The 12,103-nt window shown below is 39.5% G+C and overlaps 3 protein-coding genes across 3 annotated transcripts; all 3 read right to left on the bottom strand.

Moving 5' to 3' along the window:
• Positions 1 to 197: 197 nt before the first annotated feature.
• LOC105667541 (uncharacterized) lies at positions 198 to 1,157 on the bottom strand. The gene has a single exon (XM_012359376.1). It carries the CDS (start codon positions 1,155 to 1,157, stop codon positions 198 to 200), a length of 960 nt encoding a protein of 319 aa, XP_012214799.1.
• An 87-nt stretch (positions 1,158 to 1,244) lies between these two features.
• Positions 1,245 to 2,963, bottom strand: LOC105667540 (uncharacterized). Its single transcript, XM_012359375.1, has one exon. The coding sequence runs from the start codon at positions 2,961 to 2,963 to the stop codon at positions 1,245 to 1,247; it is 1,719 nt and encodes a 572-aa protein (XP_012214798.1).
• Positions 2,964 to 3,122: 159 nt separating this feature from the next.
• Positions 3,123 to 4,568, bottom strand: LOC105667539 (uncharacterized). The gene has a single exon (XM_012359374.2). The coding sequence runs from the start codon at positions 4,566 to 4,568 to the stop codon at positions 3,123 to 3,125; it is 1,446 nt and encodes a 481-aa protein (XP_012214797.2).
• Positions 4,569 to 12,103: the final 7,535 nt, after the last annotated feature.

The raw sequence follows: 12,103 nt of genomic DNA, 5'->3' as shown, positions 1-12,103 counted from the left end.
CAAACGTAAACAATAAATATTGCACGATTTTGCTTGATTACTTAACATACCGCCGCCCTTGAAAGAGTGTCTTTCAACATAAATTTGATAAACACTTTAATACTTAATCTTAATAAACTAAATGTAACATAAGAACGATTATGATAGAATACGTATAAATAAGGCTTAACAATTAATTAAATCCAATCGTTGGCTCGCTAGTCTTTAAAGGGAAGAGCACATATTTTCTTTACAGCTCGCTTGTATATGCCAGTGGTTGTACGTATAGTCACAACTCTTACAAGCCCATCATCTCCTGGATGTAAGTCTTCTACTCGTCCTAACTTCCACTGAAGAGGGGGAAGAGCATCTTCAATGAGAAGGACTAGATCTCCCTTTTGTACAGTGTAATCTCCGTTTTTCCATCGGGTTCTAGTTTGCAATTGTTGTAAATATTCTTTATGCCACCGCTGCCAAAAATCTTGTCTTAACTTTTGTATATGTTGCCAGCGTGACAAATGATTATCCTTTATTTCTAGATAGTTAACTTCAACAGGCCTTTTTAATGATTCGCCTATTAGAAAATGAGCGGGCGTGAGTGGTGCAAAATCATTAGGATCGGCGGATAAAGCCGTTAAAGGTCTGCTGTTTAATATTCCTTCTATTTCCACTATAGTTGTGTAGTACTCTTCGTACGTGTAGTGCAAATTTTTCATAATAATTTTCAAATGCCTCTTTACGCTCTTAACAGCGGCTTCCCATAGACCGCCGAAATGGGGTGAACGTGGGGGTATAAAATGCCAGTGAATGTTTTGAGTAGCACAATCTAGTGCAATAGTTTGTTCGTTTTGTTGAAGAAGCTCGTAAACTTCTTTCAATTCGTTAGCGGCTCCTACTAGATTAGTGCCATTGTCTGAATATACATGCATTGATGATCCTCGTCTGGCGCAGAATCTTCTAAAGGCTGCCATAAAGGCTTCTATCGTCAGATTACTGACGAGTTCTAAATGTACTGCTTTGACTTTCAAGCAGATGAAGACCGCCACATATGCTTTTGTTATGGGAATATTGCCTTTCCTTTTGCTCTCGCGGATATTAAACGGCCCGGCATAATCTATGCCGCAGTAAACGAATGGTCTGCTAGCAGGTGTTACTCTAGATGCTGGAAGATCTGCCATCTTTATATCTGGAACAGTGGGTCTGTAACGGAAGCAGGATATACATCTTCTTACGACCTTTCTAACTTCTCGTCTTCCAGATAGGGGTCAATATTGCTCTCGTATGCTTGCTAATAACTGCTGAGGACCGCAGTGAAGTAGCTTTTCATGCTTTTGTCTCAATATTATCTCCGTCACATGATGTTTGGCGGGTAATAATATTGGATACTTCTGTCTGTATGATAATTCAGAATGTCGTAGCCTACCTCCTACCCTGATGATACCTTTACTATCTGTGAATGGATTGAGAGCAGCTGCTGGGCTGTTCTTGTGTACTCGATTCTCTTGTTTCAGTGCGCGCAATTCTGCTGGAAAGCTTTCCTCTTGTATCATACGGCTGATAACTAGTTCTGCATACTGTAGTTCCTCTATTGTTAATGTGCCCATCTTACGTTTTTTTGATAGAATATTCTTGAATCGCAAGCAATAAGCAATAACTCTCTTGAGTCTCTCAAATGAAGAATACCTTCTAAGAATGTCTGATTGTTTTGTCGTTACCGTAAGTACCGTTTCTTCGCGTAAGCCTGTGTTGCTTTTTGATGTATGAAGATTTGATTTAGGCCATTCTTCTTTAGATGATAGCCATCGAGGGCCATGCCACCATAGTTCATCGCTGAGTAGCTTCTTCGTTGTCACTCCTCGAGAAATAACATCTGCAGGATTTTGTGCAGTTGGTACATAATGCCATTTTGCTCCAGATATTGAGCTCTGTATTTCCGTAACTCTGTTGGCATAGTAAGTCTTTAATTTATGTGGAGCTGTATCTATCCAATGTAAAACAATGGTGGAATCACTCCAGAAATGCACCTCTCTAATAGAACGTCTTAGGGCTTTAATAACCGCTACTACCAATCTTGTTACTAAAAGGGCTGCATTGAGTTCTAGTTTTGGCAGTGATACAGTTTTTAAAGGGGCAACCTTTGCTTTAGAACATACTAAATAGGAATTCTTAGTTTCTTGTTCTGTCCTGTAGACACAGTATACACAAGCTCCATATGCTTTCTCTGAGGCATCGCCGAATCCGTGCAATGTGAATGATTGATATTTGTTGTGTGCATTGAAATTTCTTGGTATTTCCACTTGGCTTAACGCTTGAAGAGACTGATAATAATCCGACCAAGTATTGTAAAGTCCTTGAGGTACAGTTTCGTCCCATCCTATGTTCAGTTTCCATAATTCCTGCATAATGATTTTGGCTGTGATTACAACAGGTCCTATTAATCCCAATGGATCATAAATTTTTGCTATTTGTGACAGAATACTGCGTTTAGTGGTTTTATTACTCACTGCTAGTTTAACCGCATATTGCAACGTATCTTTATTTGAGTTCCATAGTAGGCCTAGTGTTTTCATCGGTTCTTTATCATCTAAAACCAATAATGAATCTGCTTCTTGATCGTCGGTAATATCTTGTAAGATTCCTGAATCATTGGCTCTCCATTTCCTGAGTGGAAATCCTGCTGCTTGGAGCAACTCAGTTAACTCCTTTCTTAAGTCGATGGCTTTTTGTATAGTGTTTCCGCCAGTTAATACATCATCCATATAAAAGTCATGCAGTAAAGCTTCTGCTGCTAATTTTCGTGTAGCGGCCTCTGGTTGTGTTGCAAGATGTTTCAGACAGCGCATCGCTAGATACGGAGCGCATGTAATGCCGTACGTCACAGTGTTCAACGTATATACTTTTGTTTCCTCTGAAGAATCATAACGCCATATAATTCTCTGCAAATCTCGATCTTCTTTCGCTAACCAGATTTGTCGGAACATCATCTTAATATCTGCTGTTATAACATACTGATGTGCTCTAAAGCGGATCATTATTTCCCACAACTCATTTTGTAGATTAGGTCCACTCAACAATTTATCATTTAATGAAGTACCTATATTAGTTTTAGCTGAGCCATCAAATACGACTCTCAATTTAGTTGATTAGCTTGTTGCTTTTATGACAGGCTGATGTGGTAAATAGTAATGTTCATGTTCCAAAGAAAGATTCTGATGTTCGCTTAGTGACAGATGTCCTAGTGCTTCATATTCTCTTATGAATCTATTGTAATCTTCTTTCATAGTAGCTTGTTGATTCAGTTTCCTTTCCATAGCTAAGAATCTTTTTTTTGCTAAGTCTTTTGATTCTCCTAACTTAACTGTTTCATCTTGAGGTAATCGTACAATGTATCTTCCTCTATCGTCTCTTTGCACAGTGCGTATAAAGAAATCCTCTGCCTTCTGTTCTTGAGGTGTGTAATATTGTTCCGATTTTATTGGTGGTTCTTCCATACTCCAGAACTTTTCTAATTGTTCGCTGAGATTCATTGCGATTATATTACAAATCCTATTGTGTTTTGTGTGCTTGGAATTTACAAGTTCTCCACCTACGATCCATCCTAACAGGGTCTCTTGTAATCTTGGTAGTGACTCAGATAATATCTTCTGCTGTGGACATATTATTTTCCAAAAAACGTTACTGCCTATGAGTATGTCTATTTGTGCTGGCAAATTAAATTCTGGATCAGCCAACTCTATATCCTCTGGAATGTTCCAATTGCATGTATTGACCTTGACCTGCGGTAGCTTTTCTGTTATATTGGGCATTATTAAACAATTCAAATCTGCTGAGAATTCGCTGTGCATGGACCTGATACGTATGACTACTGATTCCTTGGCCGTAACTTGCGTTTGATTAATTCCGCTTATAGGTATAGTTATTTTATGGCTTTTTAATTTAAGCTTTCTTGATATTTCCTTAGTTATAATGTTGCTTTGTGAGCCTGGATCTAGTATAGCCCTACATGTTATCAATTGACCTTCTTCATTTATTACGTATATTTTTGCGGTTGCTATAAAGACAATAGACTCTGCTTGTCGTGTTGTGTGTACTACTACTGCTGTATCCTTGCTCCCTTGTGATGAATCGGCGCTCTGTTTTGATTCACTTATTAAATCTATATTGCCAGATTCTGTTGTACTAGTCATTACTGTTTTTGATTTGCTTAATGTGTTCTTGTTTTTATTCTGTTTTTCTTTATCCGAATGCAACATAGTGTTATGTTTTTTGGAACATATCTTACATGCTGAAGCTGTGCAGGCTTGTACGTAATGTCCCTTGCGTAGACAATTAAGGCAGAGCTGTCGCTTCTTAACTTCTTCCCATTTCTTGGAAGCCGATAATTCCTGAAACTTTTCGCATTTTGCAATATGATGAGAGCTTTCGCAGTAAACACATGCTGATTGTGCTAACGCTGCAACGTAAACGCTTTTGCCTATCTTTTTCCCAGTAGACTTCGCATTGTCTGTTTTACCTTTAGATCCTTCTACTAACTCTAAAGTATGCGCTCTGTTTGTTAAAAAATCTAATAAGGCTTCTAATGAAGGCATGTTATTTTGTTCTTTCTTACTTACTTCTAATTCCCAATCGCGTCTAGTTATATAGTCTAATTTGTCGCTTAATAAATAAATGAGAATAGTATCCCAATGTGCAATCGGTTGTTTTAAAGCCTCTAGTGCGCGAACGTGTGTACGAACCGAGTCTATGAATGACCTTAATGCTACATGACTGCCTTTAGTTACTACGGGTAAATCAAAAAGTTCTTTAATATGCGTATTAATAATTAACTTTGTGTTTTCGTATCTTTCTGTTATAAGCCGCCATGCTATTTCGTAATTTTCTTCTGTTGTTTCTAATGTATGTATAACCTGTAACGCTTGTGACGTGACGCTTTTCGAGCGCCGTCACAAGGGCGATAGCCCGGCCGAGGGAGCAAGGAGCCCTGGTGTTGCTCCTCGCGTGGAGAGAGCAACCCGCGAGACTCCACCATTTTTGCGCGTCGTTTGTATTGTAATTCCTGTTTTTGTACCGTAATACCGTTTTTGAGTTGTAAGGCGAGACCCCGTGCGGGCGGCGTTGCGTGTTTTGTGCCTCAGGGCGAAGACAGCATCGCCAGGGAAGCCGGACACCGGGGGATCATCCGCAGGGGCCACGCGTTAGTGACCCCACGAAAAAGGTCAGGTACCGCGATTCCGTCGCCTCCGCCATCCAAGCCCTATCTAACTCCGCTTTGGTTTCAGCCACAAAGTCAAAAGCAACACAAAGACACGCAGCAGCGGACCTCGCCCGGCTGCAGACGGCTTCGAGGACCCCGAAGATGCTGCACCCGGAAGGACCGGAGTATGGCCCGGCCAACCTAACCAGTCTCTTCCGGGAACATCGACTTACCGACACACTATCAGCCGAAAGACTTGAGGAAACCACAGTGAGCGGAAGGGGGCGCCCTGGATGAACTGTGGGCGGTTCTCAGGGGCCCCCCTTTTTCGGAAAATCGGCAGGATGCGCAGGAAGGCGACGCGAATCTGGAAGGACCTAGAGGCAGAGCCAAGAAGAGTCACTGTTCGGTGTGCCGCGAGTGCGTGAGGACGAACACAAGGACTCAACCCCACGACGCCGAAGACGCCGAAGACGTCAACTCGATGTAAGCCGCCTCTCGGGTAGCCGTAGAGTTCCGTCCGGTTATGGCTGGTAGCGTGAGTCTGTTTTGTATTTAGTGTCTCTCACAAAACTAACCGAGAATTTTGATACCGTGAGCGCGTATTGACGCTCAATTACCGCGTGTCCAGCCGGCTCCGGATATCGCGTAAAAGTCTCTCCGTCTTGCGTGAGTTAAGCGCCGACAGTCTCTTTCTCGTTGCCGTTTCGTTTGCCGTTCGTTTCGTTACCGTACCGTCTTCCCGTTACCGTTTCTTTTTGTAGAATACTGACTAATTGCTACCGTTTTTCCGTTACCGTTTCTTTTTGTAGGATACTGATTAATTGCTACAGTCTTCCTTACGATATCGTTTTGTTACCGTTTTTGTCGCGTTATCACCGTACCGAAAGTCCCGTGGGCGGATGTCCGCGGACGGATTTTGCTCGGGAGCGTTCTCCGCGAGACCGCTGTTACCGCCGCGTTAGCGTCTCGGCGAGAAACGTGAAAGCCCGCGAAAATAGCCGTTCCGCGACATCGCATTTCTGGCCGTTAGGCTACCGTCGTTCAAAGTATATTTATTTGGCCTTCACCGACCGTATCGGATGGTCGTAATACAAGTCATTTGTTTTGTCAAATATCGTCGGATCAGCTGCGAATTATCGTGATCGCGTTTCCGAGATTTCATATGGTTACCGAAATTTGTTCTCGTTATCGATTGATTGAGCGAATTACCTTACTACCGTATTAGACTATTTCCGCCGTATCGGCTCAGGCCGAACGATCTACGCATCTTTACCCTTGTAACCGAATCATGGAAATACATTATTGTTAAATATTAATGATTGAGTTGTCCTTATGTTCACCTCTCACTCCAGATATCTACGTTAAGTAAAAGAACTGCGCCCCTCTGCCATACTGAGCGGGGAGCGGCCGAGCAAATTTTGAGAACTATTAAAGTTACCGATACCGCGGTGCGATTATTCGCACCTGGCGCCCATTTCCGGTTACCGTTATCGCGTGAGTTACCTTGCTCCCGAATTGTGTGGAGTACCGCGAGTTACCGAATCGTGCAGTCATTGCCGATTTCGCGAGTTACCTTGCTCCCGACGAGCGTGGAGTACCGCGAGTTACCGAATTAAGCATCTGTTTCTGATACCGTAAGTTACCGAGTCGAGCAGTTATTGCCGATGCCTCGAGTACCGATTTCCATTGGGCGTGCTCCCTCGGATCTGGCGTGATTCCGAGGCTAGTTCACGTCGCACGCTTCACCTGATAATGAGCTACGTAAATATTGAAACTTTTGAATTCTTGTTAATCTCGCATTAGAATCTATGACTGATACAAAGGTATCCTTATACATCAACCATTGTTCGTAGCTACCATTAAATGTAGGGAGTTGTAGCGTGGGTAACTTTACAAAAATATTATTATTTACCTGTTCTTGCGGATACATTACGTGTTCTACATGATTTACCGGCTCGGGTTCTAACAGTTTTCTGGCTATCGCTATGTATTTTAAGTAGGTTTCTTCTACTGACTGCTGCTCGCGTACTATTTCTGCTTCTAATGCTTGTTTTTCTTCCGATGTAGCTGGTGGATCCTTTGTTAACATGGCTTCTATTTTTGTCTCTGCGATCTGTGATTGAACCTCGTTGTATGTGTTATACAAATCTTCTGCTCTTTTTATCCTGTCTGGTAACTGTTCTTTACGTTCTTCTGCGTGATCTCTGACAAAATTTACAAATTGCGTGATCTGTCCTTTTATGTTCGTCCTTTTTGCTCTGAGCTTTTGTAAATTTGCCATTTTCATAGTATATAATATGCGTGACTTACGTTAGTTAACCTAACCTCTTTGTGCGTGTCTGTTATTTGACTGTATGTTTTTTCCACTAATCCGGCTCGAAGGACCAAATGTTGACTGTATGGTTGCTTATGGTAACAAAAATAACTGATTAAATGCTGGATTTTGCTATAATGCTTTTTAATGCAAAACGTGTACAAAAGGTGCGACATAGCGTCAATGCTCGCTTCCACGCAATCTCTACCTGCCTGACTCCCTCTGCTGTCCTATCTCGCTAGTTGACTACGTGAGTCTAGCGGGCTATTCAAACGTAAACAATAAATATTGCACGATTTTGCTTGATTACTTAACAAACAGACAAGAACGAAAAGAAGACTATAAACAAAGTAACAATAAAAAAGAAGAAATTTTTTGTGAAGGAAAAAAAGGAATTGCCGTCAGAAACAATCGTTAAAGGAAAATATAGAAACACAAGTGGTGGAACAGGAAGAAGGAATGATAGGAGGTGAAAAAAAAAGAAATATACTAGAACGAAGAGAACTATTAATAAAAACTCTGATCAAAACTTTGCGAACGGACAAAGAACTAAGAAGAGAAGTGATAAGAATACTAGAGGAGGAACAGGGAGGTTCGGAAGACGAGGAGGAGGAGGAGATAGGCGAGCAGGCGAGAGGGATGAAGGAGACCAAAGAGAGGAAGGCGAGAAAGGAGGAACAGATAAAGAGATATCGTAGAATGGCAAGAGAAGTAAAAGAAGAATGGAGAAGAAATGTACGGGGAGGGGACTCAGGTTAGGTCTTTCTTTAGGGGGAGATCGTTTGTTGTTCCAACTATAGATATATATATTTGATAAGATAAAAAGATAATTTAATTTTAACTTTATTTATTATTATTTTTCTTTATTTTTGACATTCAATATTAAATTATTGTTGTGGAACTGTAGAGGTCTTAACAACAAAATTAATGAAGTCAAAAAGAGAATAAATGATTATGATATTAGCACTTGTAGAAACAAAGTGTAGTAAGGCTAATCGAATTTATTTTTTAGGATACAAAACACTAATTAAAGAAAGTAATGGGAAAAGTGGTGGTATTGCGCTCATAATAAAAAATGATTTCGAGTTCCAGATAATTAATGAATGGAAGGATATCCCGAAGGCCTTTAATATCTTAGGTATTAGGATAACAAATGTTCAGGAGAGAATAAATTTAGTAGTGATATATAGGAGACCTACAATAAGGATAAGAAAAGACCAATAAAATCGTATTATGGACTTTGATACAGGGGAGGAAGAAACTATAATTATAAGCGATTTTAATGCGCATAGTAATTCATGGAACTGTCAAGATACGGACAGAAATGGAGAAATCTTAGAGGAAACAATGTCCAATCAAGATTTATACTGCGTAAATTACAATACTCTGTCCAGGATAGGAAACGTAGGCCAAGTATCATCTAATATAGATTTGGCTTTCTGCTCACTTAGTCTAATAGACAAAATAGATTATTTTCAGGAAAGGGACTCCTGGGGATCGGATCATTACCCGATAAGATTTCAAATGGAAACATATATGGAAGTATACAGAAAGAGAACTAACAAAATATCAACAAAAAGAACGAAATGGAAGGAATATACACCAACGATATCCAAGGAATTTGATAAATTGGTGAAAGATCAAAACTATGCTGATGAAAAGAACAAAGAAGTAAAATACAATAAACTTATAGGTGTAATTAAAAAAATAATGAGTAAAATATCGGGAAGATCATATGAAGAGGAGAAGAAAGAAAAGACTCAGAAAACAAACATCAAGGAAAGGAACAAAGCACAGTCAGTTAGATGGTGGGATGAAGAATGTGAAAGAGCAGTTGAGGATAGGAAAAAGATTTAATAAGGACCCCACAATACATAACTATATTGATTTAAAAAAAAAAGAGCCATAGCAATTAGGATAATTAACGGAAAGAAGAGGGCGAGCTTCAATGATTTTTGCTCAACGATTAATAGATTCACAGGATTATTATACGTGTGGAAGGTCATGAGGTCTTTCAAGAACGCTAAAAAGAATATAGAATGGAATAAATGGATAGATAGAAATAGAGAAGAAAAAATAAAGAAGGAAATAGATAAACTAGCACCTCCCAGTGTTGAATTAAGACAAGATAGAATAGAGGAAAATATGACTGGTGGAAATAGATACATGGAAGAGAATTTTAGTATAGAAGAATTATGGAGAGCCAAAAAAATGATTAGAAAAAACTCGGCACCGGGCCTTGATGGAATTGAATACAGAATGTTAAAAGAAATCCCAAAACCTATGGAAAAAGAATTATTGGATTTATTTAACAACATATGGAATTCTGATTTTTTCCTTTCAGAATGAAGAAAATATCAGGTATTATTCATCGATAAACCAGGGAAGGAAAGAATTAGGCCAATTGCTTTATCATCATGTGTGGGGAAACTTATGGAAAGAATGGTCAATGAAAGGCTAGTATGGTGGGCAGAGAGGGAGGATAAATTAGCTAGCAATCAAAACGGATTTAGAAGAGGTAAATCGTGTGTAGACAATTTAACTAAGATAGTAGGAGACATTAGAATAGGTATGTACAAAGATCAGTACACTTTAGCAGCCTTTTTAGATGTTACTTCAGTCTATGACAATGTAAGTTACCAGGTACTTATGCTAAGACTAAAAGAACTAGATTGCCCCATTAAGATAAGAAAATTTATTGGTAAATGGCTCAGATATAGAGAAACACAATTTGTAATCAATAATAGAACTACTAGGGACAGGATAGTTAGAAAAGGCTTACCGCAAGGAGCGGTTTTAAGTCCTATATTATACGCCTTATATACTAGTCAAATAACCAAAGAACTTGGGGATGAGATCAGGACAGTTCAATTTGCAGATGATATAGCAATATATACAGGGTGATTAAATAACCGTATGTCCTTAAAGGGACATATTCCTGAGTATATTCTGAGACAACTTTTCCTTTTGCAAAAGTTTGTGCGTAGCTTAATTTTTAAATTATAAAAGAAAATAGTTAGCGTATCGTGAGTCGAGTACAAGAAACAAGCAGGGGCGGCGCAACTCATCGTTACACGCGGGTGTTTACGTGAAGCGCCCGCTACGATCAGCTGACACTCACGATACACAAATACGTATACGCACCTCTCTCTCTTTCTCTCTCTCTCTCCCGCGCGATGAGTCAGATCCATATCGAGAAAAAATTTTTCCTCTCGTTCACGTTTCACGTTTCAAAACACAACACATTTACACACTCTGTTCACTCACTTCATCGATAAAACGAGGAATTTATTTAATGATCACTCGGCGCGTGAGAATTACTCGAAGAAAGAAACACGTGTTTTCGGCGGACACACAATACGTGTTTACTCGACGGTAGCAAGCAGTCGACTGATTTCATTGGTTATGTGTTGTAACATAACATGGTGTGTCGAATGTGAACGTACGATGGCTTGAAACCTCAGAACGCGCGCAATAAAAAAATTAAAATATTAATTAATGTAATTTATATTAACATAATTGATTGAAAAATATTGCAAAAACGCAAGTTATTCATTACTTATTAAAAATCGAAACAAATCAATTTTCTTAAGTATTTTATTTAATTTTGGTTTTTAATCATTTGCGAACTTTGAAAGAATATTCCTTGAAATGAAATATTTGGTTGCCCTGAAAAGGGTAGATTATTTTTTTCTCTTGGAAGAGCTTTCTTTATAAAAGGTGTTCAAAGTGACCACCGTCCATTGTGACACAAGCTCTCATGCGTCTCAATAAATTTGTTTGAGTCTTTTCCAGAATATCACTATCGATGGACCAAATGGCATAATGGAGTTTGTTATTTAAATCTTCGACATCTTCGGGAAGCTTTCTGTAAATTATTTCTTTACAATGTCCCCACAAGAAAAAATTCTTCGATTACTAGAAGCATTATTAGAACAATATGGCATACACAAACGAAGAATATTATGACATGCTGATGGCACTTGGTGAGTGCCAGGGACAGCATTACGTTGCTGCAAGACAATATGAAGAATTATACCCAAATCGAGCAAAACATCCGTCGGCCAACGTCATACTTAGGGCAGCTCAACGATTGTACGAGAGTGGAAGCGTCTCATTGAATAAAAAAGATTGCGGTAGAGAACGCAACGCAAGAAACGTGCGAAATGTGGAGACAATTCTTCGTGCTGTCGAACAAGAGCCTGAAACTAGTATTCGGGTCATTGCTCGAGAGCACGATCTGTCTTACTCCACAGTACAGAGGATTATGAAAGAAGAAAAATTGCACGCTTATCATTATTGCCGCGTGCAAAATTTACGAGAAGAAGACTATCCTCGAAGGAAGACGTTTTGTGAGAATTTTTTGAGAAGAGTAGACGAAGATCCAGAATTTCCTTCTCGTGTGATATTCAGCGATGAATCGCTATTCACACGAGAAGGAATTTTTAATTCTCACAACATGCATGTATGGAGCGATGAGAATCCTCGAGTCACTCGACTCCGAAAATTTCAAGTCCGATGGAAAATCAACGTCTGGGCAGGGATAATGGGCACAAACATACTTGGTCCAATTATTCTGCCAGATATCTTAAATGGCGCATTGTATGAAGAAT

Source organism: Linepithema humile, chromosome 2 (assembly GCF_040581485.1).
Source record: "Linepithema humile isolate Giens D197 chromosome 2, Lhum_UNIL_v1.0, whole genome shotgun sequence".
Lineage (NCBI taxonomy): Eukaryota > Metazoa > Arthropoda > Insecta > Hymenoptera > Formicidae > Linepithema > Linepithema humile.
Note: the sequence above shows the minus strand (reverse complement) of the source record. Positions and strands in the feature narration are given on the sequence as shown.

Coding starts and splice junctions, on each gene's coding strand:
- LOC105667541 (XM_012359376.1), bottom strand. CDS start 1,157: ATGGCAGATCTTCCAGCATCTAGAGTAACACCTGCTAGCAGACCATTC.
- LOC105667540 (XM_012359375.1), bottom strand. CDS start 2,963: ATGATGTTCCGACAAATCTGGTTAGCGAAAGAAGATCGAGATTTGCAG.
- LOC105667539 (XM_012359374.2), bottom strand. CDS start 4,568: ATGCCTTCATTAGAAGCCTTATTAGATTTTTTAACAAACAGAGCGCAT.